Source organism: Acinonyx jubatus, chromosome B1 (genome assembly GCF_027475565.1).
Source record: "Acinonyx jubatus isolate Ajub_Pintada_27869175 chromosome B1, VMU_Ajub_asm_v1.0, whole genome shotgun sequence".
In the NCBI taxonomy this organism is placed as follows: domain Eukaryota; kingdom Metazoa; phylum Chordata; class Mammalia; order Carnivora; family Felidae; genus Acinonyx; species Acinonyx jubatus.
Genome location: NC_069382.1, coordinates 50,574,326 through 50,600,651, shown reverse-complemented (window position 1 = coordinate 50,600,651; position 26,326 = coordinate 50,574,326). Strand labels below are relative to the sequence as shown.

General features: G+C 38.8%; 1 protein-coding gene across 5 annotated transcripts in view; it reads left to right on the top strand.

Annotated features, from left to right (window-relative positions):
• PINX1 (PIN2 (TERF1) interacting telomerase inhibitor 1) overlaps positions 1–26,326 on the top strand; it is an 88,553-nt gene that overhangs the window by 5,903 nt on the left and 56,324 nt on the right. For 4 of the 5 annotated variants that reach the window (XM_015073170.3, XM_015073171.3, XM_027069487.2 and 1 more), the window contains 5 exons: positions 663–772; positions 2,440–2,532; positions 4,589–4,667; positions 19,015–19,107; positions 25,633–25,709. In XM_015073170.3, coding sequence (XP_014928656.1) covers positions 663–772; positions 2,440–2,532; positions 4,589–4,667; positions 19,015–19,107; positions 25,633–25,709 — 452 coding nt within the window. Of the gene's footprint in view, positions 1–662; positions 773–2,439; positions 2,533–4,588; positions 4,668–19,014; positions 19,108–19,213; positions 19,279–25,632; positions 25,710–26,326 lie in introns of all 5 variants that reach the window. The other variant, XM_053216687.1, reaches the window with a different exon arrangement.

Genomic DNA, 26,326 nt, shown 5'->3' with positions numbered 1-26,326 from the left:
CAGTAATAAGGGATGACATCATAACTATGTGTAGATCACATGTGTGGAGGGTACAGTTGACTCTCCCCAAGATCATAATGACCGTTACATTTGTGGATTAAGAATATAAGCTTTGATGTCAGTAGACCCTTGCTTTGTATAGAGGCTCTGATATTTGTTTGGGGGCATTAGGTACATTTCTTTCTCTAAGCCTCAGGTTTCCTTATCTGAAAAATGGAGGTAAGAATTTCCATCCTCATTGGGTTACTGTGCAAATCGAATACAATATATGGATAACATTTGGTACATAGCGTATGGCACCGGTAGCTGTAGTGGCTGCTGCTGCTGGTGGTGATGATGACACTGGTGTTGACAAGTGCTTACAGTTGCTGCCTTTAGCTGAGTGTGGAAGGCCAACTGATGGTATATCATGTATTTCTATTTGTCACATTTGGAGGGAACACTGTTATTTTTATCTTAGGCCAGTTTGTATATTGAGAATACAGCAGTTACTGGGAAAACCAGGGTAAGTGATCCAATCTGATGACATTTCATTGAATGCTGAATGTTGTTTGTCGTATTTTATGCAAATATGTGTGTACGTATTAGGTTTTGTGTGTATTTGTGTAGTGTTTTCCAGGTTTAAAAGATAAATTGCTGATGAGATACTTTGTCATTTGCAGGTCGGCGGAAGCAGAAGTGGGCTGTGGATCCGAGAAACACTGCCTGGAGCAATGATGATTCCAAGTTTGGCCAGAGGATGCTAGAGAAGATGGGGTGGTCTAAAGGAAAGGTATGTTGGAGAAGAGCAAAAGAAATTGGAGCCATGCATAAAGGCAAATCAGGAGAATGCATCTTTCTTAGGACACTGGGAGAAATTTGTGTTCTTGATCAGTAAGTGATTTTGGAGACATAATTAAATTGTCATGATAAAATTAGAATTGAACATAAAGGTCAGTTCTCTTCGTTTATCATTTAAATTGCTGTGATAAGCATCTTTCATAGATTGTGCCTTTTAATTAGCTGCACTTGGAATCATACTTAACCATCAGTGTTTTTATATTGCTAAGAGTAATATTTTGTTCCTCTTTATAGCTCAGAATATACATTTTCCCATTTTCCTCACACTATTTATTCCTGGCTGAAATGGGTTTCTGGTGATACTTTTGTATTTAAATGGTTCTTGTGATGGCCTTTAATGATCTTGTTCCCAATCCAGTGGATCCTTTTTTATTCTCACGTTACTTAATCCCTTAGCAGCATTGGACATACTGGACTATTCTCGCAATACTTGTGTCTTTGCTTCCACAGTACTGCTCTCCCCCCTGTTTTTCCTTCTACCGCGTTGGCCACTCCTAAGTATGTCGCTGGCTCTTCCTCTTCCAGCCTTTTGAGCCCTGGAGCTCCTCAGCCCCAGGCCTTTTCTGTATTCTGAAAGGTGAGCTCTTTGATTCCATACCATACTTTGAATGGTCTAAGTTCTGAGAATTATCTGGTCCAAATCTGTCCTCTGAGCTTCAGGTTTGTAAATTCACCAGCCTGCTTGACATTTCCACTTGAGTGAGCATCTCAACTTTATAATTTTTTGTTATAAAATTCTTGATACCCACCTTCCAGTCTTTTCCATCTCAAGTTTTCCCCATTTTTGTAAATGGTCTTGCTTGGTTCCTCTACCTCTCTCACTTCTCGCATCGCCAGTCATTATTCCTCTCTATCCGGCGCCCCATCCTGGTCCACACACCATCACTGCCTGCCCTCTCAGCTGCTTCCCTCCCTCCTTTTCTTCCTCTGGGCCGTTTGCCAAACAATAGCCAGAATATCTTTTGAAATACAGAAATTAGATCATGGCATTCCCTTGCTTAAAAGTTCAGTGGCTTCCCGTTGTTTTAAAAAATTAAATCCAAATTTCTACTGTAATTTCTAGGGTCCTGTGAGGTCTAGCCCCTTTATTTTATCTTATTTTCTCTCTGTCCACTCACCTAGAGCCACCCTGGTTGCCTTTTAGTTTCTTCAGTACAGCAGCCTCTCTGAGACACCTTACAAATGAGTGTTGATTGATTTAGGGACTTGGGGTCTCCTTTCTCCACTCTCTCAGTGTTGTTTTGTAAAATTATGTAATGGAGAGAGCCATAGATTTGTAATATATCCAATGGGATTCCATTAGTTTGGTAATAGTACTCTGATTTCGAGCATCACAAAAGGCATGTTCTGCATAGTGTGTACATGGGCCGTGAAATAGGTCTCAGGTTGAAGAGTTAGCATTCATTATTGTAAGTGCATCCTTGGTGTTACAGACATACTCTGTAAGAATCCATTAGACTGTGTCCTCTCTGAGGATAAGGATAGTGCCTCACTCCTGGATATTTCATAATTAGTCGAATAGTTGATGAAGGAAGAAAGATGTGATCTCTCTTTATACTTGATAAAAATACTAACTCTCTTTGTGCTTGACCTCCACAGGGTTTAGGGGCTCAGGAGCAAGGAGCCACAGATCATATTAAAGTTCAAGTTAAAAATAACCACCTGGGACTTGGAGCTACAATCAATAATGAAGTGAGCAACAGTGTGTTTGCTGTGGGTTTTCCTTGCATGATTGGCTTTTTTTGTAAATACACATATTTCATCAAATTGATGAGGTTTTAACTATGCACGTGTGTATCTTCCATGCTGTGGTTGACTAAAGAGCCCATAAGTAAGCAGGCTTTTCGCCACACACCATGCCTTCACCTTGCCTTGTTGTCCTTATGGGATTCTTTACTTGATTATGTCTAAGAGATCTGAATTAGTTTTGTTCCTAAACTTTGAAAAAAATATTCTTTTTATAGAAATATTCATTTCAGTATAGAAAGGAATTTTTATCTTTATCTTTTTTCTAATATTTGCTTATACTATTAAAAGTTAGTGGCATTTAACTTCGGAGAGAAATTAAGTTTTTTCTGCAAGAAAGTGGTGACCTTTTCCTGTCCTTTTGTCTATTTTTTAATTTCATTTTTTAACATTTTTTTATTTTTGAGAGAGACCAAGTGTGGGCAGAAGAGGGGCAGAGAGAGAGGGAGAGACAGTGTCCGAAGCAGGCTACAGGCTGTGAGCTGTCAGCACAGAGCCCCATGCCGGACTCGAACCCACGAACTATGAGATCATGACTTGAGCCCAAGTCGAACGTTTAACTGACTGAGCCAACCAGGCGCCTCCCTTTTGTCTGTTTCCGACTATTGGTATATAGCAGTTGAATTTATTCATGTTTCTCCTTAAATACTGTTGCTTTGAAAATATAACACCGTAATTAAAAATTAATGGCCTATTGTGCTTTTCTTTTTTGGTATTACTATAGTGTCTATGTTTTAAGTGTACAAGTATATATAAGTGTATAAGTGTTCAGTATTACTATAGTGTCTGAGCTGAAAACTTTGTTCTTAAATTTTTACAGCCAACAGAATCTGATAGGAAATCTGGAGAACTACTTATTATTTTGGAGAACTACACCAAATTATTTTGATTTGATACACTGAGTAATGGACTAGAAATAGTAATTGCGCTGAGTGATAGACTAGAGCAGCTAAAATTTTTCGGGCTAACAGCTAAAATTTTAAACCACTAAAGAGTTTATATGAGGTTGGTTTTGAAGGTAGTTGTTAAAAGATGGATGTATAGATACACTTAATTTTTAGGAGAAGTGTTGCCCAGTAAACCTATTTTTATTTTTTTTTATTTTTATTTAAAAAAAAATTTTTTTTTAACATTTATTTTTGAGACAGAGACATAGCATGAACGGGGGAGGGGCAGAGAGAGAGGGAGACACAGAATCGGATGCAGGCTGCAGGCTCTGAGCCATCAGCCCAGAGCCCGACGCGGGGCTCGAACTCGCGGACCACGAGATCGTGACCTGAGCTGAAGTCGGACGCTTAACCTACTGAACCACCCAGGCGCCCCAGTAAACCTATTTTTAACATGCCTTAACCTTCAGCATTCTTAAAAAAGTGTGTATAAGGCAAATTTCTGCATTGATACTTGCTTCCCACTGGTTAGATTGTTTCGGAGATGCCCATTCCCTTTTAAAGTCAGATTATTTTTGCTACAATGAACATATTAGCACCATTTCATGAAAGTGCCGACTGAGGGAAATTGGAGTCTTTCTTACTCCTTCCTCAGTGTGGTTTTGTAAATTGGGGGTCAATGCAAGCATGTAGAATTGGGCAAAGTATTTTAAGTTCACATGAGCACAAAAGAGAGCCCTGAACTCTGTCACTGCTTTTTTCCTTTGACCCACATAATATTTCCATAATGAGGTAATGATTTTATTTTGCTTTATTTTAATATTTAGCACGCAGGTTGCCTGTTGATTATTTGATTATAAGTGGACTGTTGATAAGTTATCCACATTTGAAGTCAGGACTCAGGCTTCAAATAAGCCCATTTTTAATACTGACACAGATAAATTACATTTTAAATTTATGTTATTTCTTCATTCAAATTTATGTTATAATATTTTGATGAAACATTTAAAGTTTCACATTAACCACTAGATTTCCTTGATTCCAAAATAAATCTATCTCAACTGGTGCAAGTAAACTGTAAGCTTACCTTTATTTGATTTTTTGGGTATTTTCAGGATAACTGGATTGCTCATCAGGATGATTTTAACCAGCTTCTGGCTGAGCTGAACACTTGCCATGGGCAAGAAACAGCAGGTAGGGGAAACCTTTGCTTTGTTGTCCATTGGATCTATAGAAGACACGTCTCAGTTTAAATTTTTTTACCAACTCTTTTTACTATAAGCATTATATATCTGAAAGTTAATTGACTGAAGTTATTACAGATAGGCATTTCTGTTTACATTTTAATGGTGCTCTCCCCATCAAAAGCAAACACTTTTTCCCAATAATAGTTTGAGAATGGCAAGATAAATCTGTTCAGTTCACAATCTCAAATAGTAAAGTGACCTTTCTGGGGATCCTTGAGTGTGACTAAAAACATGTTTTTAAAATATAAAGCAAAAACAAATACGTATACAAAGCAAGAAATATCAAGTGGGACCACAAACCAGCAGCCAGCAAAGGCTTAGTAGAAAAGCCTTTTTTGTGTTGATACTACTTAGTGAAATTTGTTTTACCTTTGAATGTATATAAGAGATTCAAAATACTCAGGTAAAGTAAAATTTGTTACAAGGGGCTCAGTACTAGAAATTGTATACCTAAGGTATAGGAACTGGAAATGAAACAGTTGAATATTGGGCATTCCATATTAACAAAAAAATAGTACTGTTAAGGGGACATGGATGGTATAGTCCTCAGACTTTTGGGCCTTTGGTCTAATTTTAGAGTTTAAAGGAAGTTTTTTTTGTCACGTGGCTATTTGGAAAGCAAGGACATGATGTCAGCTAATTCTTGAAGAAATCTAGACTGTTAGTCTTTGGCAAACAGTTTTTTTAAAAGAATAGTGGTAAAATACACATAAGAAAATTAACCATTTAACCGTTTTTAAGTGTACAGATCAGGGACATTAGGTACATTCATACTGTTGTGCAACCATCACACCATCTATCCGTAAAACACTTCATCTCGTAAAACTGAAACCGTGTCCCCATTCAATACTTACTCCCCATTCTTCTCTCTCTCAAGCCCTTGGTAGCCACCATTCTACTTTCTGTCTCTGAATTTGACTACTCTAGGTACCTCATATAAGTGGGATGATAAGGTATCTGTCTTTCTGTGTCCAGATCATTTCACTGAACAGAATGTCCATGTTATACCATTTCCAGGCATTCGGTTTTGTATCATTCCTTCCTTTTAAGGCTCAGTAGTGTTTCATTGTATGTAAATACCACATTTTGCTTATCATTCATTCATCCATCAGTGGACACTTGGGTCATCTCATGGCAATTCTAAGTTTTTGAAGAACTGCCACAGTATTTTCCGTAATGGCTACACCATTTTACATTCACAACAGTGCACATGACTTCCAGTTTCTCCATATGCTTGCCAACACTGGTTATTTTCTAGGTTTTTTGGTTTTTTTGATAGGAGACATCCTGATGGGTGTGAGGGGATATCTTTTGATTTGCATTTCTCTAGTGATTAGTCATGTCCGACATCTTTTCATATACTTGGCTGTTTTTATGTCTTCTTTGGAAACACGTCTTCAATTCTTCAATTCCTTTGCCCCTTTCTGAATTGTTTTGTTGTTGTTGATGATGATGAGTTATATTCTGCAAACATTTGTGTAAGGAATTTCTTTCTGTTCCCTGTCATTATGTTTGGCATACACTGAACTGTCAAAAGATGTTTGTTAAATTGGAAGAGGAAAAACTTTGTGGAATTAAAAATCAACCAAGTTCAGCAAACACTTATTGAGCTGTGTACTGAGTTAGACTTGAGGATATGTAGATGTATGAGACAGTCCCTGCTTAAGAGTTAGCTAGAGGATATGCTGGTAATTGGTAAAATTATAGGGCAAATTCAACTCTGGGAAGATTTATTGCAGTACTGCTTATAGGACTGAGCCCAAAAGCATGAAGGGAAAGGTGCTGTGTTTGTGTTTTCCCTAATTCCTTGTTAGAATCTATAACTTGGACAGTTTTCTTATCCATGGGATAACTATCAGAACTATCCTAATAGTTCTGTATAAAAAGATATATGGTCCTAATAAAAAAGATGCCAGTTTGTTAGCCAGAGAAAAACATAAGGAAAATGTTTTGTGAAAACACCAACTGGACTGGTATCAGGAAATGCGGGATCTATGCAGTAGTAAATCTCAAGGACATTTAACCCTTACTAATTATAAACAAAAACATCTTTACATTCAGGATTTTAGTTGAAATCAGTAGAACCACAGATATGAATGTAAACATCATCATCTAAGACTTGCAGGTTTTGACTGAAGAGTAATAGAGTGTCATGGTTTAGAGATGAACACTAAACCATGTGCCCAGATTGACAGCTCTACTTGTGTGACCTTGACCTTGAGTACATTACTGAACATCTCTGTACCTTGGTTTCCTTTTTGGTGAAATGCAGATAATAGTACCATCCTCAGAAGGTTGTTGTGAGAATTAGTTATATTAATATAACTAAAGCACATTGAACACTGCCTAACCTATAGTAAGTACTCAATAAGTATTAGCTGCTATAATCTTTATGATTGTTGTTATTTGTAGAGATAGAACTCCATAGTAGAATATTTCCTCTTGATTACTTTTAGTAATTAGAATATAGTGCCACCAAGAAAGTGTGTTACTTTTCAGGTGGATAGATTTGGGCTCATTACTGAGACTGTTCCTAAGTGTCATTAATGAAATCAAAGGCAATAATGTGCTTTCTCCCCAGATTAAAAAAAAAAAAAAAAAAAGAATGCTCTTAAGATAATGAATATTATAAATAGCCTCACTTGTTGGCAGCTAGATATAAATAAAATTTGAAATCTTTGTATGACTGATGGATGATCTGCAATTATTATAAGGTAAAAAAAGATGAAAACCCATATATATGGCATGAGTTTGTAGGAAAATATAGAGAGGAAATACATGTGTGTGTGCTTGGGTATGCATCAGTGGTTTTCAACTGAGGGCAGTGTCTGGAGACATTTTTGTTTGTCACAACTGGAGGTGCTTCCGGTGACCGGTAGATAGAGGCCAGGGATGCTGTTTAATATCCTACAGTGCACAGGATAGCCCCCAATAACAAAGAATTATCTGGCCCCAAATATTAGTGGTGCTGAGGTTGATATACATAGAGTAGCTCCAGAATATCTATTCTGTACATATTTTATATACATAAAATATCTGTGGAAAAATACGGAAGAAACTGGTAAGAGTGATTGTGTCTGGGAAGGGAGCTGAGTGGCTGGGAAACAGGGATGAGAGGAAATTGAGCTTGTGCTATAGTCCTTTTGTACCTTCATGGCTTTGTACCACGTGTGTTTTGTCCTACTCAAAAAATTGTTTAAAAATTAAGTTTAGAGGCGCCTGGGTGGCTCAGTCGGTTAGGCGTCCGACTTCAGCTCAGGTCACGATCTCGCGGTCCGTGAGTTCGAGCCCCGTGTCAGGCTCTGGGCTGATGGCTCAGAGCCTGGAGCCTGCTTCCGGTTCTGTGTCTCCCTCTCTCTCTGCCCCTCCCCCGTTCATGCTCTGTCTCTCTCTGTCTCAAAAATAAATAAACGTTAAAAAAAAATTTTTTTTTTTAAATAAAAAAAAATTAAGTTTAAAACTGTTTCTTGAGTCCATTTCCCTCATTTACGGCCACTTCTGATGCTTCTGCTCTCCTTTGCCACAGAACTCGAATTTTCTATGCAAATTGATTTCAGTTCTGTTCTCTCTTTTTAAAAACTTTTAACATGGAGTCAGTCTCAGACAGTCTGTTTAGCTGCTCTGCCTCTCTTTCGCCTCTTCTAGACTTGGCGGACACTCACTGTGTGGGGTGGGGAACCCGAAACATCACACTCACTTCTCTGGATTTTCTTAGTCTTAACTGGGACTGTGTGATTCTCTGCTTTGCTCCACTATAATATCTTGGAGTCATTCCCCCCCTGCCCCCCAATATTTTGTTGCGGTTTTCTTAGTAAGAGAGACCATTGAAATGAGCCAGTTCACCATTACTGGAAGCAGGACTCTGGCTAGAATGTTTTTTTTTTTTTAAGTAAACCTTAGTGAGGTATAATTTACATATATACAGTGTACCCATTTTTGAGAGTACAGTTCCATGAGTTTTGACAAATGAATATACCTCTAATATATAATATCGTAATAACCATGATAAATTTTCATTATTATAAAAAATTATCTCGGGTTACTTCCGAGTCAGCCCCCTGCCACTCTCCCCCCACCCCTCACTTCATTCTCTGGCCCCATACAACCACTGATCTCTCTATATAGACTGGTTTTGTATTTTCTTTTCTGCCTGGCTTGTTTTTCTCAGCACAGGTCATCCATGTTGTGTTTTATCCATGGAGATTTATCCATGTTGTGTTTATCAGTAACTCATTTCATTCCTGAATAGTATGCCATTGTATGCGTATGCCATAATTGTTTATCTGTTCACCTGCTGGTGGACATTTGGGTTGTTTCCAGTTTTTGCCTACTATACCCAGAGCTGCTGTGAACATTTCTGTGCACATCTTCGTATGGACATACCTTTTCATTTCAGCGAGAGCCCTGTGCTCCCTTCCTTGTGCTACGTCCAGAAATTGCCTCTTGACAGAAATCCAGGGCAGTCCTTGAGCTCACGTCCTTTGTTGCCCCTCTGTCAAGGATGACAGTCCTATGCTGCCTGTCATCAGTATCTCATGAGTTGTTTCATATCTTTTGTTTTCCCATTGTTTATAATAGAGGGGCGTGCCCCATGGCAGTTACCTTTTGTGGGCAGAAGACAGGGAGTCTTCCTGCCGTCTCTTTTAAACCCATGTCAGTCAGACTTTGCCTCACTGCTCCATGGAATCTGCCCTTGCCAAAGTCACCAGTGACTTCCATGTTAGCAAATCCAGTGGGTATTTAAAAAAAAATTTATTTTAGAGGGAGAGAGGGAGAAAGAATCTCAAGCAGGTTCCATGCCCAGCATGGAGCTTGACATGGGGCTTGATCTCAATGACTCTAAGATCATGACCTGAGCCAAAATCAGGAGTCGGACACCTTACTGACTGAGCCACCCAGGCATCCCTCCAGTGGGCATTTTTTAATCCTCATCTTACCTCGCCCGTGACATAGATGTTCACTGCTTCTTGAAGCACTCATTTTCCTTGGCTTCTCAGACCCCACCATCTCCTGGTTTTCTTCCTGCTTCACCGGCCACTCCTCCTTAATCTCTGTTGCATTTTTCTTATCCCGGGCTTATCATGTCTGGGGCCCAGCAGTTCAGTCCTAGGACTGCCTTCATCTGTTACCTACACCAATTGTTTATTACATCATGGCCGGATGTAACAACATGGCTGGGATGTTTAGTGACAATGGCCAGATTGCTTGCTATGGTGTCACCCTCTCTCCTAAATTCTAGACTTGTATTGAACCCCCAACTCAGTATTCTTCATTTGGGGTGTCATCAGCTATCAACCTCTCACACTTAACGTGTTCAAACTCCAGTTCTGACTACTTCCCCACACCTACCCTCAGACGGTTTTATCCAATGTCTTTCCTATTTCAGTTGATGTCAGTTCCATCCTTCTAGTTATTCAAGCTCAACACCTGTGTCCACTAGGAAATGTTGTTGGTTCTGCCTTCAGAATATATCCACACCCTGACTGCTTCCTGCCACCTGCACTATATCCAGTATGATCTGAGCAATCATTTTTTCTTGTCTAGATTTATAACAGCTTCTAAAGCTGGTTTTCTTGTCCATGGCACTACTGAAGTTTTAGCCTAGATAATTCTTTGCTGTGAGGCAGGTCCTGTGCAAATACAATGATTAAGCAGCATCCCTGGCCTCTATCCACTAAATGCCACTGGCACCTCTCCCACCCGCCCAGTTGTGGCAACCACAGGTATCTGCACATATTGCCAGATGTCCTTTGAGCAAAATACCCCTGGTTGAGAGCACTGTTCTCAGTTGATCTTTCTTCATCCGTCTGTGGTCTCCTTCTGCATAACAGAGTGATTCTTTCAGAGTTTAAGTCTGTGCTATTCTGCTTTCCTGCTCAAAGCTCCCTGCCCCCCACCCCTGCCACTGTTTCCTCCTTTTCATTCAGAACAAAAGTCAAAGCCCTTTCAGTGGACTTGCAGCCATATATAATATGGACCTTTTCTCTTTCTGACCTCATCTCCTGCCACCCCTCTTCTTACTCATTCCATCCTAGTCACTGACCCCTGTGCCAGTTTGTGAATACATCAGGCATCTTCCTGCCTTAGTATTTTGCACTAGATGCTCTGTCTCTCTAGAACACTCTTCCCCCAGTTAGCTTCTATGCATTTTCTTAGCAAGGTCCACACTTACTGCCAGTTTAAAATTGCTTCTGTTTTTGGAAGCCAATTGGAAATTGGTAAGAAATAGCAGTATAAGGATATTATTTAGAAATATGAAGGAAGTAAAACCCAGGAGAACCAACTAAGAATGGAGAGAGATGGGGCAGGGAATTTGCTGTGTTGTTGTTTTTTTAGCTTTGTTGAGATACAATTCACATGGCATATAATTTACCTATTTATAATGTATAGTTCAATGGCTTTTAATATATTCACAGAGTTTTCACCAGAACCAATTTTAAAACATTTCATTACCCCTAAAAGAAACTCTACCCGGTGGCAGTCATCCCCCATGACCCCCCCCTACCCACCCTAGGTAACTGCTGATTTACTTTCTGTCTCTAAAGATTTGCATATTCTGTACATCTCGTGTAAATGGAATCTTACAACATGTGGTCTTTTGTCACTGGTTTCCTTCACTGAGCATAACATTTTCAAGGTTCATCTTTGTTGTAACACGTATCAGTACTTTATTCCTTTTTGTTGCCCAGTAATACTCCATTTTAGAAATATACCATGGTGTATCCATTCATTAGTTAATGGGCATTTGTGTTTCTTCCACTTTTTGGTCTGTTATGAATAATGCAGCTGTGAACACTATCAGTTTTTCTGTGGCCTGTATTTTCATTTTTCTTGGGTATAGATGTAGAGTGAAATTGCTGGGTGGTATGGTTACTGTATGTTTAACTTGACTTGAGTAACCACCACCTTCTTTTCCAAAACAGCTACACTATTTGACATTCCCACCAGCAGTGTATGAGGATTTTAATTTCTCTTTATCTTTGCCAGCACTTGTTACTATCTGTCTTTCTTATTATAGCCATGCTAGTGGCTATAAAGTAACATCTACATGTGGTTTGATTTGCATGTCCATGTCGGCTAATGATGTTGACCATTTTTCATGTGATTATTGTCCATTTGTGTCTTCTTTGGAGAAATAGCTATTCAGGCCTTTGCCCAATGTTTAATCGGGTTGTGTGTCTTTATTCTTGTTTAGTAAACTTTTTAATATTTTCCAGTACCAGTCCCTTATCAGATACATGATTGTGAATATTTTCTCCAATTCTGTGGGTTGTCTTTTCACTTTCCTGATAGTATTGTTTGAAGACTAAGGATACAGAAATAGGTTAAAAGACTCATCCCATTGTCTGAAGAAACTTAAAATCTAGTGCAAAAGAAAGAAATGAAATAAATACCAAAATAATTTGATCCTCCAACTTTTTCAGTTCCTGAATAGTTGAGAGAGAGTAGCAAAGCTTTGGATGGTGAGGGTCTTCTTTGCAAATTTATCCTTATCTCTTTGTTTTCTAAGCTTTTTATTTCCTATCAGGTATCGCTAAGTTTGTATTACTGATGACTGTGGCTGGTTTCTAGCACACCTAGGCTTGGATACTAAGTGTGCTATTGGGTTGTTGTTTTTTTTTTGTTTTTTTTTTTAATGTTTATTTATTTTGAGAGAGAGCGTGCAAGCAGGGGAGAGGCAGAGAAAGAGAGAGAGAGATTCCTAAGGAGACTCTGCACTGTCAGCATGGAGCCTGATCCACGAACTGTGAGATCTGAACTGAGCCAAAATCACGAGATGGATGCTTAACCTACTGAGCCACCGAGGCGCCCCCTATTGGGTGTAATGACAAAGTGGACACAGCTGAAGAAAGTCTAGAAAATAGACTAGAAAACAGCGACCCAGAATGCAGCTGTGAAAGAGGAAAAGCTGGGAAATATGAAACAGAAGTTTAAAGTGAGAAGACCAGCAGCACAAAGAAGAGAGAAAATGGGACAGAGGCAGTGTTTAAGGGGATAAGGGCTGAAGATGGTCTAGAATTAGTGATAAATCCACAGATTCAAAAAATTTAATGAATCCGAGCAGATTACATTTAAAGAAATCTTCACTTACAAACATAATAGCAGATGTAACTGTGTAACAGTATAGCAGAACGCCATACACACGCATAAACACACACACACACACACACACACACACACATTCACACAGAGGAGACTCTTAATGCAGCTAGAGAAGATACACTGATTATCTGCAAAGAAGCAACGGTTATAAATGAAAGCAGAGTTCTTAACAGTGGAACCCAAAAGACATTGGAGTAATATATTGAGGGAAATATAACTGGCAACCTAGAATTTTACCCCCAGCAAATAAATTTTTCATGAAAGTGGATGGAGAAAGTTTTCAGATAAAGCTTTACCACCAGTAGGCCTTTGATAAAGGAAGTTTTAAAGGATGTATTTCAGTCAGGAGGAAAGAATACTTATCATCTGCAGTATCCCCAAACTGGCGGTAACCCAACTGTCCATCAGCAAAAGACTGGATAAGTAAACTGCTATATGTTTGTAAATGCAAAGAAATGAAGTATGGTTACATGCAAGAGTAGAGAGCAGGAGTTGGTAAGCTTTTTCTGTAGAGGGCCACATAGAAATAATTTGCAGAGCATAGGGTCTCTGTTACAACCACTCAACTTGACTATTGGACTGTAAAATCAGCAACAAACAATATATAAACAAATGGATGTGACTGTGTTCTCCTTAAATGTTATTTACAAAAACAGGTGGCAGATCAGAGTTGGCCTGCAGGCTATTATTTATTCCCTGGTGTGGAAGAATCTCATTAACTTCATGTTGACAGAAAGAAATGAGACACAAAGATAATATCCAGTATGATTCCACTTGTATAAAAATTGAGAGGGCAGGTGAAAATCTGATATTTAGGTGCCATACTTGGGTGGTCAAGTTATTTTAAAATACAAAGAAGTGATTACTATGTTAAGACAATAGTGATTACTTTGGGGGAGAGGCAAGGAGTTGGCGTTGAGAAGGGGCTCACGGGGAACTTTTAGGGTGATATTAGTGTTCTGTTTTTTTTTTTTTTCCTGGTTGGCAATTACATAGGTTATTTGTGAACATTATGTTATATGTACTTTCTGTGGCTGTTACTCTCCCACCCTCCCGAAAGTAAATGGTTCAAAACCAAAACCAAAAGCAAGAGGAAGAGTGATTATCACAAAACTGAGGATAATGATTACAATTAGGACAGTGGTTTTCAACTGGGCGTGATTTTGCCCCTCGTGGGACATGTGGCAATGTCTGGAGAGAATTTTGGTTTTCACAGCTGGGGAGATGTTAATTCTATCTAGTGGGTAGAGGCCAGACAGCTAAACATCCTACAGTGCACAGCACAGCCATGCCCCTCCGTCCCCGAACAAATAATTACTCACCCCAAAATGTCAGTAGCTCAGAGGTTGACGAACTCTATTCTAGGAGGAGGGGGATGCTTCTGGGTGCAAGCAGTGTTCTGTTTTCTAATCCAGGGAGTGGTGGTGGTGGTGGAATTTCTTTATAACTAACTGTATGGACTTCAGATGTTCCTATATATGATGATATGTGTCACAATAAATCTAAAAATTACTTGGTCCCTTTCTGGTAGACTTAATTACTTGAGTAATTTATGTAATATTAAACCTGTAATGAAGGTTAACTGAGAGTAACGTGCAGCAGTTTCATTATCAGGGTATCAACTGTAAATGGCAGTCAGTTTTCCTACACACATTCAATGACGTGCTTAGGGTGTTAGATAGACTTGAGCTGACCTTGCATGACCATGTTCATGGAGGCAGAAGCTTTTGAGTCTGGGGCTTTTTTTCTTAGAGACATCCACACATTCTTGAAGAGGGAAAATGAGTTGACTTTGCACTTTGGTATCATAACTTCCTCCTTCATGTACTGAATTAGAGAAAACTTTGTAATTTCTTAGGTGATAGGGTTATCAAGAAATCATCAACTCCAAGATTCATAAAGAAAGGAGCTATGAGATTCATTTTTGTAGGTACTAAGAAAAGAAAGCAGAGTTTTCAGTTGTTTGCTTTTGAGATTTGACAGTGCTAGCTAGAAAGTTACTTTTTCTCTTTGATGGTATCGTGATTACTCTTTTCTGAGAAATGCCATCGTAGTTGCAAAAACCCTGGTTGGGGACAGATGTACTTTGTTCTATTGCTGATTGCTGAGGCTGGGCACAGTGTAGTTGGGCCTTTGTGATGTAGTCCCAGAAGTGCAGTCAGTGAAATGTTTAAAGTGACCCAGGGGACCCTGTATTATTTGTCAGGAAGGTAGTGAGTGTGTAACAGCTTCCAAGTGGTAGAGCTTTGTCCTCATGCAGTCCGGCCCACAGGTTTATCTGTGCAGGCTGATTCTTTTGTGCATAAAGCAAGCAGAAGACAGCTGAAGAGTTCCTCATCTGTAGATTAAGTTCCACCTCAAGACCCGTAGAGGGTGCTGATAGCTCTGCAAATGGGACAGAGCAGCTCACTGCTTACTGTCCTGCCCAGTAGAAACCAGGCCTTGCTAACTGCCGCTCCCAATACTGAAAAGCCTTTAGAATCTTCCTGTGAGGGAAGACCTATCCAAGGAATGGACCTGGACAACTAATAGGTTATTTTTCTGCCATGTCATCCTTGGTAAATACAGTATCTTCATCCAAGTGAATTTTTGATCATATTACTTGTATTAAAGCTGAAAAGCAGATGACACAATAACCCAATAACATATTTTTCTACTATTATAATATTTTTAGTTCGTTAAGACTGTGTATCAATTCATACAGTATTGTTTTAACTAAGTAGAGATTCCATACTGTTCGCTTCATAGAATGTCTTGCAAAGATTCTAGAAATAACCCTTATTTTCTTGTGGGACATAAAACTCGGTGTATTCTTCAGAATTTCATTTTTTTGGAATTATTTTATTAATTAGTTCTCTCTACCAGACTCAACTTAGCTTTTCAGTGGACTTCGTGGTTTTACGAAATGTTTGTTACTTCCAGCAGATATTTTGTCCCTTATGATTTTAAATATTTTTGAAAATAAACTGGGATGCCAAACACCTGTTTAGGACAGGGGTCTTCAAGTTTTTTTGCACTTTGAAAAACAGTATACCCTGTCTCACATTTTTTTTTTTAAGTTTATTTACTTCTTTTGAGAGAAAGTGAGTGAGCTGGAGACAGGCAGAGAGAGGGAGAGAGAGAACCCCAAGCAGGCTCCACACTGTCAACACAGAGCCCAGCACAGGGCTCGAACCCACGAACTGTGAGATCATGACCTGAGCCTAAATCAAGAGTTGGATGCTTAACCGACTGAGCCACACATGCACCCCCCCACCTCCGCCTCACATTTTTGAGAACAACATTTGTAAGGTTTTTAATCATAGCTTTAAATCATTGCAAAAAATATAATTTCTGGCCTATTGGGAAATACTAGCATTTTAAAATAATACCATTATGTTGTTAAATGTATCCAGTGGATGCTATATACCAGTACAATTTGATATTCATTGCCACGTATTTATAAATACACCAGCAAGTCTTTAGTAGTCAGAAATGTTATATTTCATTGTTCCTTTTCCTCTGAAATAATGTTTCCATTGCACATACCCCATAGTATTTTATGCTTATATGTTTCTTTTTGTTTAAACTTTTTAAAATTCATCATCCTATTCTATTTCTCTGCCACAAAACAAATACATATAAATACACCATTCCTGGGAAAGACTGCTCCTGTGTAAATCAGCCCCCAAAAGTCTCTGTTCCTAGAGTGGGATTTGCCACCATACCTCTCCAAAAAAGAGACAGAGAGAGAGGAAAGAATTTGAGTAATTCAAGGTTGCTTTATTTCTAGTAACCCCAAGATTTTAAGTGTAAATATTTTTCTTTGGATGAAGTTGTCATTGTATCAGTAGATGGCAATGAATAAAACTGGGAAATATATTACAAATTTTGAAAATTATTATAATAGTGCAACCTTTCTGAAAGTGTGTCTCTTGGTAAGATAGATAGATTGGTGCAGGCAGGGGGCTGCTTTTGCTGCTTTGATTAAAAGATACTTCCCAGTCCTTTGGTTTGTGCCTTGTTTATATCCTTGCTGAGAGGAGAGTTGTGCCCCTCTTGTAAAGTGAAGGAAGGACCCATGGGAGAAGTGGAGAAGGAGAGCCACATTGCTGCATCCGCTCATAGAGCAGTGTGGGGGAAAAAGCTAGGGACTGATTCCCCTGGGATCTGTCCGTGCTCCATGTACTGTGGGAAGCCTGTGTCCTCGGCAGGTGAGAAGCTCTCCTGGTGAGGCTTAGTGTCCTCTGAAGTGCAAGAGCAGCTCTGATGGGGACATCGTGTAATGGCTAAGGATGTGGACTGTCACTCATCTCTGCCTAGGTTTGAATCCCTTCATAACCACCTCCTAGATGTGCCTTGTTTAATCCCTCTGTGCCTCAGTGTCCTGTGAAGTACAGTTAGTCATCATGGCCCCTCCTTTGCAGGACATGGCATAGAAAGCTCTGGAGTCCAGGGTCTCATGCCTCATAAACCTTCAGTTGATCATAACTACTTATCTAAGCTCAGAACTTCTAAGTGACTTGTGTTTGGAACATCAAAATTGAGAATATTACGTACCCTAAGAAGTGTTTGACCTCCGAAAGACAAGAAAAATTCACTCGTGGGATGTCTGAAAAAAACTCCAAGCTGTTTGTGAGAAGTGGCTGCAGGAGAAAATGTTTTGGGTTGCTGATATGATTAACCCATGCTAAGCATAGTCTGAAACCTTGAGATATCTATACATCCTTTGGAGCCTTACTATGTAATTCACACTTTGTTTTTAAAATTGCTGATTTCTAGGAGGGATTACAGCTAACTCCTATAACATAGTCAGTGGACGTGTGCTGGTTTTGCTCCAGTACTAAGGCAAAATTTTCCTTTCCCCCACTTTCTCTAACCTCATATCTGTATTTCTTTATGGAAAATTCAGGCTCTTTTCTACCTGTGGTGTTCTGTTTCTGTTGTACTCTGCTGCCTGACCTTGACACATAGATAAAGGTGAGGGGATACAGGCAGCTAGTTAACTAATTGACTATAATTGACTCTAACCCTAGTTGTACTTGCTCTGACATTTTAGGCAAGGTACTTTCTGGCTCACATTTTCCTTTTTTATCAAAAGAATAAACCTGAGTTTCTTCCTCAATTTGTTTGTGTTTTTGTTTTGTACTTAAGGTAAGTCTCTAGTGAAATCTGGTATTTGAGGCTATGGCTCAGTGCTAGCTCTGCTCCTTCACACTCTGATTGTCATCTCTGATCTGGTTTTTGATTATCATTTAACCTCTTACCTTTATTCAATTTTTAAAAGAATTTTTTATTTTGAAACAATTATAAACATATAGAAAATTGCAAAAATAGTACTACGAAGAGTCCTGAGTATCATTCACCCACTTTTTCCCAGGGGTGACATCTAATATAGCAACAGCGTAACATTGAAACCAGGAAATTGACACTTGTGTGGACTGTTAATCAGACCATAGACCTTATTAAATTTTCATCATTTTTTTAGCCTTCACTTGTGCACGCATGCGTGTGTGTATGTGTGTATGTGTAAGTTGTGTGGAATTTTATCGTGTGTATAAATTCATGTAATCATCACCAATCATACAGGATTGTCTCATTACCACAGAAGAGCTGCCTCATGCTGCCTTTTTGCATGCACACCCACCTTCCACCCCTCCATCCTCCAGCACTCCCCATTCATCCCTGACCCCTGGAAACCATGAATGTGTTCTCTGGCTCTATAGTTTTGTCATTTTGACAACGTTCTCTAAATGGAACATATAGTGTGTAGGTCCACCTTTTTCACAGGCACAATGAGGTTGTTGCATGTATCCATAGCTTGATTCCTTTTTATTGCCGAGTAGCATTTCAGCGTAGAGATGTACCAGAATTTGCTTAGCCATTTGCCCATTGAAGGAATTTTGGGTTATTTCCAGTATTTTACTATCATAAATAAGACTGTTATAACATTCGTTTGTAGGCTTTTGTGTGAACACAAGTTTTCATTTCTCTTCCTTGAGGATTTTATAAATTTCATGTGAAAGCCTTGCCTGATCCACAGTACACAGTTTAAGGAGAGTGTTTCTAATCCTATGAGTAGAGCTTAGTATTAAATAATAGGGCTTCTAAAGATTTTATTTAAAAAAGACCATGTCATGGTAAGAGAATGAATGAGGGGATGGGTTTCAGAGAGTTTAATGCTTTTCTTTTTCTTTTTTTTTTTTTTAAAGACTCCTCAGACAACAAAGAAAAGAAAACTTTCAGCCTTGAAGAAAAGTCCAAGATCTCCAAAAACCGTGTTCATTATATGAAATTCACAAAAGGTAAAATTAAGCATTTCTTTATTTGTTGTTGAAATCCCCATGTTCATACCAGGTTTCTTAAAGCATTTTTAGTTCTCTCCAACATTACTTCTTGTTTTATGTGCAGAATGGACAAGTATGGGTGGCCTGCCTGGCTTGATGTACAGCAGTGCTAAAGTTTCAGCATTTATTGTGAGTCACCTGGAGATCTTGTTAAATTGCAGATCCGTTAGCTCTGAGGTAGGGCCCCACATTCGGTTTTAGATTACATGCAAGTCCTTTGGCAAAGCTGGAAGCAGAAGTCAACTTGCTATGTAAAAGAGAAAAGTGACTTTACGTCACTAAGTCAGAAAATAATTTTAATGTATTGCTCAGCATTTTTACTTACAATTTCTAGTTTTTGAAGTTTAATGTTGGTATTGAATAACTCTTAAATTATTCCAATTTACAGAATTGTGTTCTATCTTGAGATCTCCAGTATGAGAAATCTCCCTCCTAAACTGATTTATATTATTTCACACCATTTCTTCATTGAATGGAGTGTTAACTTAGGCATTCCATGGTCATGGCAAAGTAGCATTAGAAAACACATTTGAGAACTAGGTAGTGAATCCCATCTTCTTCCATCACCGCCTCCCTACTCCCTTCCCAATAAACGCTGCCAATTACAAGTGCAGTTGTCCTGTGTAACCACCAGGTGGCAGTCTTGTATTGGTAAGAAACAATTTAACTTGAACTCCTCAATTCCCCCAGATGTTTTCCCATAGAATAATATTATGCATTAAGTACACTTTCCAGGCACAAAAGCTTATTTGTTACATACTATACTTCAAGTATAAATGTGATGATAATCCTATTGTGCTATCTAGTCACCATATGATGGCCTTTCTATGGGAGATGGGATGTACCTTTCTATCTTTATATGCCAGGAAGCACACATCTCTTTGGTTTAGCCTAGTTGGCATGATTGAGAATTCCCTAATTCCTAGAACTTGCCTCAACAGCAGTAGGAGCTGGAATTCCCATTCCTCTTGGCAATTAATGGTTCTCACTTGGGTCAAAACCTCAAAGGTTTGGGTTTGGTTTTGGTTTAAGTGAGAGCCCGTGGCAGAGTTTAATGGAGTCGGGAGCTGAATAGCTTCGGGAACATGTACAAAGAGAAACAGGCACTTCCCCTTTCCCTCTTCCAGCTGCTGTGGTTTGTATGGCTCTTCATGTCTTCCCCTCTTCTTTCAGTTTAAACCTTCTTTGTTGTTGTCCTCTATGGTTTCTGATTGGGGTTTCTCTCCACTCCACTTCTGTTCTGGAACAAGAACAGTCCCTGTTACCTCCTCAGTCTTTCTGAGAAGAGGCTAAATTGCCACTTTATAACCAGTCGTTAAATATCCCTCCTTTTTTCATTATAACCTATAGGAAATAAGAGACATATCACAGAAAGATGCTGAGCAAATTCATGAAAAGTGGCCTGTAACTTTTTAGATGGCATGTCAGCCTTTGAAGCTTTCACTTTTGCAAATCTAGTTTTCCTTTAGTATCTAACTACATGCATGATTTCACCCGAAGTGTTTGCTGAAGCTGGGATAAACCTCTTTAATCTGCTTTAATCTAATGGATGCTGGGAGTATCTGCTTTCTATTTCTAGTTAAGCCACTTCCTTGCCAGGTGACCCTGTCGGCCTGCTTGATGTGTTGTGCCTTCGTTTTCTCTGAATGAGGTTTGCTGATTTATTAGCCTTGCCTGGGGAGAAAGAGGGCATTGGTATACAGGGAAAAGATATATCCTTTCAAGATATATTGTCAGAAAGGAAGCAGAGATTGAGTGGGAAGATACAGGAAATGTGGATTGAGAGTAAGTGGAAAAGGTGGGAAAAGGAGGCAGAAATCCAGGTGGTGAAGAAAATAATTATTTACTACTCATCTTAACAATCCACAGTGAAAGCAGGTTCTAAAGTTCTTTCATTTAATAAATCTTTTCTTGTAGAACAATTGTTGTCCCTGGTTACGAATGATAAACCCTCAGTTTTCTCTAAGGTGGATGTTCTTTTTTTTTTTCAATATATGAAATTTATTGTCAGATTGTTTCCATACAACACCCAGTGCTCATTCCAAAAGATGCCCTCCTCAATACCCATCACCCACCCTCCCCTCCCTCCCACCACCCCCCCCCCCAACCCCCCCATCAACCTCAGTTTGTTCTCAGTTTTTAAGAGTCTCTTATGCTTTGGCTCTCTCCCACTCTAACCTCCTTTTTTTTTTTTTCTCCTACCCCTCCCCCATAGGTTTCTGTTAAGTTTCTCAGGATCCACATAAGAGTGAAAACATATGGTATCTGTCTTTCTCTGTATGGCTTTTTTCACTTAGCATAACACTCTAAGGTGGATGTTCTTAGATCAACAGGAAACTTGGGTTCTGCCATTAGTCTCTCACATCACTTAAGCACTTACCTTCTTTCAGACTCAGTTTCCTGTCTTAAAAATAAGGAAAGATTTCAGGGGTGCCTGAGTGGCTCAGTTGGTTAAGCGTCTGACTCTTGATCTCAGCTCAGGTCTTGATCTCAAGGTTGTGTGTTTGGGCCCCATATTGGGCTCCATGCTAGGCGTGAAGCCTATTGAAAAATAAGTAGGTAAAATGAGGAAAGATTTCTCAGTCATTATAAAGTTCTAAAGTAGGTTCCATTTTATGACTTTTCAGATATGACCCATGTTATGGAACTTTTGATTGTTCAGCATATTAAATGATAATCATTTTAGCCTGCGGGTATGCCCCGCAGTAACTAATTTGCTTTTTGATGAGGGTGATTCATGTTGTAACTCCCATGTGTGGTCCAGAGACCAAATCATGGGAAAATGGCATTTTACATAGCTTGGTTTGAAGAGTGAAGATAAAAATTTGACTTCAGTGAGATTCCAGTAGTGAATAGCACTGTAAAATATACTGTTGCCTAAATACTGGCTATATCATTCTAGTTCTAATACATAGTTATTCCTTTTTCTGGTCCCAAATTTCTGCTTTTATTTTGAAACAATTTATTATATAACTTAAAAGTTAATTTCATCTGTATTTGTTTAACAAGCCTAACTTCAGTGCAGTTTCTTTTAATTTGAAAAATGTTTGTTGAGGCCTCATCTACAGAGAGGAAAAGATAGGGAGAATGTGAAATTCTACAAAACCATTTTTGAAGTGTTTAGTATATGCAGTGGGAAGTTATCAAGAGAACGCTGCTTCTCCCGCCCCCCCCCCCCCGCCACTGCCCCGCATCGTGCGGTGGCTAGAAGAAAGGTCGCACGAACTGAAGCTGTGCAGCTTCACCCTAGTAATATTACTCAGCCTTCTTATTCCTGTGACAGTTTGCAGTATTTGCTTCTTAAACAAGGAAACTGTGCGGACAGCACAGGTCCTGGTAGCCGGCTTGCTAGCCTGGACACACCAGACTGTAGGACTGCTGGTGTGGTGACCTCCTCCCCACATCGGACTCTGCTGGTGACGGGCATCCAGTTTCCTCTTCTGATTCTTTTGCCATTTAAATATAAAATAGCACCATGGCAGGCTTTTACAGAATCCTGACTGTCTTATTGGTTGTGAGGGTCTCACTTCTTTTCATTCCCTACTCTGATTCCTTCAGTTTTCCTGGTTTTCTGACATCACCCTTTCAGTGACGTTGCCATAATCTTTGGTCATAGGATTATTATCGGTCCCATGTATTTTCATTAAAAACAGAAATCAGAATGCAGTGTTTTATCCTTTATTGGGGAACGCAAATGAAATTTCTAAGCAAATGAAGCTTCCTACATATACCTGCAGTGGTTTTTTTGTTTGTTTTTTGGGTTTTTTTTAAATTTTAACAAACGTATTTCTCAGACCTGCATTTCCTTGCCCTCGCCCCTTTACTCTGAGTAGAAAACTCAGGGTTTTTTTTAAGTCTTTGTTACAATACAGTGCTGTAATACATTTTTTTCCTTAGAACTTGTTGGGTTCTATATGACTTTTACCCTTAAAGTAAAGAGTCTCCAAATCTCTGTGATTCTTCAATTCTTATGTTTGTTTTTTGTAGTTTCATTTGCTTCCCTTGTGGACTCCTTGGTGTTGTAAAGTGTATCTGACTATAGTGGTAACTTCTCTCCTTTCCAAATTGCCACTTGGATAGACTGGAAAACCTAATAATCATGATTACTAGAAAAACAGCTAAAAAGATCATAAAGTACTCTTTTCTGAAAGTACTTGTTTATCCTTTTATGGACTTAAGTTCTATCAGCTTGGCTACTGGAAGCTGTTTTTCCTGGTTCTCAAAATGTTATGGCCAATTGAAGACTAATAGATAGATGACCCAAATTCAGACAGAGAACACATATTTCCTTTTAGTTTTTGATTGTCATTTTCTCTAACATCTAAGTTTATCAACAGTATTTGTTTTGATTTAACCTTAATTCAAAACTGAGACCAGTAAGCTTTCAAACTCAGTTTTAATATATTTACCTGATTCCAAAATGGCCATAATTTTGTAACGTTGATAAACTTTTCACCCAAGACCATTGACTAATAACTATTTCAGTATTGCTTCCATCTTCACATTTTGATCTATCTTTAAGTCCCTTTCCATTGGTCTCTGACTCTTAATTCTTCTCTGTGTTTTGTTTTCCAGATCAAATCCAGAGCAAGGCCTGTAACAATCCTGGTTTCTACATTTACTTAAGTGAACTTTCTAAAGGATAAAAATTTCTGATACAAGAACCCATCACCAAAACCTTAGAAACACTTGCACCTTCATTGGTACAGCTTACTCTCTCTCCCAGCTTGGCAGTTTTCCCTTTGATGTTTAGATTTGTTTTCAATCTCTGCGTGTTCATAGTTTGACAACCTGTTTTAGAATTGTGATCTTGCATGTACCCTGCCTTCTTTAATCCCTTCAGCATTCCTTTTAGTTGAATTGCTATAAAAGAGATCTTAATTTGCATTTCTTTTAGGGTTTCTGTTCCATTCCAGAAGATAGGTTGGGGATAGATGGCGAATACATATTTTGAACTAAGTATAACTCCTTTTTCTGAAATAGAAGCTGCCACCCTGAATGTGCTCTGCCGTGCAAAATGGGTTATGCTGATGACAAAGCTAAGAATAGATCTCTAGACCTCCTCCTGAGGGTTTGTCCACTTATCCCCACCATGAGCAGTGTTATTCCCCACTTTTCTGGTTCATTTTCTGAGTTCTTGTCTGGGATATGCTTCATTTTGTTCTTAAGTAGGTTTCCTATGGGGTCTGTTGTATGGGTCTGCTTAATAATCAGAACCAGGAGGGCTTTGTTTCTAGCTCAGGAAGAAAGGAGAGAGTAACACAGAGCCATGAAGGAACATGTCCTTCCTGATAGAAACAGGTCGTATTGACTGGACCATTGAATCTGGTACTGCTGCCTATGAAACTGGTTATGGCGCCTGGCTTTGCATTAAATCCAAGGGTGTTTTGTTTTTTAATTTCATGGAGTCACTGAGCGATATCATATTTGAATGCCCCAGTGATTGTCAGTGAACTAGAACTTTCTGGGTCATGCCATTACTTTCCCAAGTCAGTTTGCTACAGGAAGCTAAGAAGACCAGTGGGTCCATGACATTGGAACTTAGGCTTCCTACTCAAAACAAAAATTCCTGTGTCTAACCTAGAGCCTAACTCCCCCGGAGCCTCAAGACTTTACATGTAGTAGTTACATTTTAAAGTGCATTTGCCATGTAGTTGACAAATGGGAAGAGATTCAGTTGACTGCTCACAGAGTATTATTGGTAGAAGTAGAAATTCCAAAGAAGTGAATTTTAAATTAGTTGGTTTGTGGGTTTGAAATTAAGTTAAAGAGTTTAGTGTTTTTAATAAGAGACATAGGTCCTTTGGACAGTGCTTTGCCAGAAGCCATTTCATTTCCTGCTCTTATTATGTATCCTTTTATTTAAAGATGATATAGTTGTAACAGTAAAGAACATTTTAAAGAGAAAAATCTGAAATCCTTTCACCCTAATGTAGTAATTTTTGTTTGCATTTATTCTTTTTAAATTTTTTCTCATTCATTCAATTAGTTATTGAGCTCCTATGTGTCAAATACAGTATGCTCTCATTCGTGTGTGTTTAAAAGCTGTAAAGCTACCAGCATTTTTTGTTCTGCATTTCATAATCCTGAGTAACTCATGTCTCCTTGAAGTAAAAAATATCTGTTTTATAAATGGGAAACCCAGAGACCCAGAAATCATAAGTGAAAGGTATACCAGTAGTAGAGCTAGCTTTGAAATTCAGTTTTCCTCTCATGCTACATGCTTTTGATTGTTTCTACCATAAAGAAGAGAACATCACGGATTCTGGTTGTGAAACACTGTCTTGAGTTTTAAGTCATTTTAAAATTTATTTGATTTTACTTGTTAACTAAGGAGTTGTTGTGAAGGGAGGCAGAAAGTAGTTTACAAAATTGTCTCTTTTCCAAAATCCCATTTTGCTTTCAGGATTCTCATAGTTTATATTTGTGCCCCTTATTTTAGAAAGAATGGTATTACTGAAAGGCACCGTGTTGTTTTTCTAGGGAAGGATCTATCATCTCGGAGCAAAACAGATCTTGACTGCATTTTTGGGAAAAGACAGAGTAAGAAGACTCCTGAGGTATTAAGCCACATACAATTGATATGTTCTGTTTCAACACCGCTTGGTTTTCAGCTGTGCGTAGAACTATTTGTATCTATTACTGATAGTACTCTTTAGATAAAGCTCCAAAAAAAAGATGTGAGAAGTCTCAAAGGCTAAATGTGACCTTCTTAATAATAGTAGTTGGAAGATACAAGGATTCTAAAGAAGAGTATGTGTCACCTGCTTTTTCCCTTGTGTGAGGACTAGAGTAGACTCTGGGAAGAATGCCTTTGCTGACATATTCAATGGGGAAAATGTCTCTCCCATCCGAGGATTCTTGCAGCGGTTTTGTTTGCTCAGACTGCATAACTGTTTGGGATATGGCTTGGGAGGGACAATGTCATCTACATAGTCCTGTCCTGGTCTTCTTCCTTTTAAAAACATTTTGAAAGTGTAGGATCATCACCAAGAATCTGTAAGGGATTTGGATGTAGTATTTCCTCCATTGTACAATAGTGTTTGTCTTAAAACTAGGCGAGAGCAGGGTGACTACACCGTACCCTACATGAGATGAGTCCATAATTCATAAGCTTCATTAGTAAATTGGGCTTTGTAATTTAGTATGGAGTTTTTTGTGCCATTTCCAAAGTAAG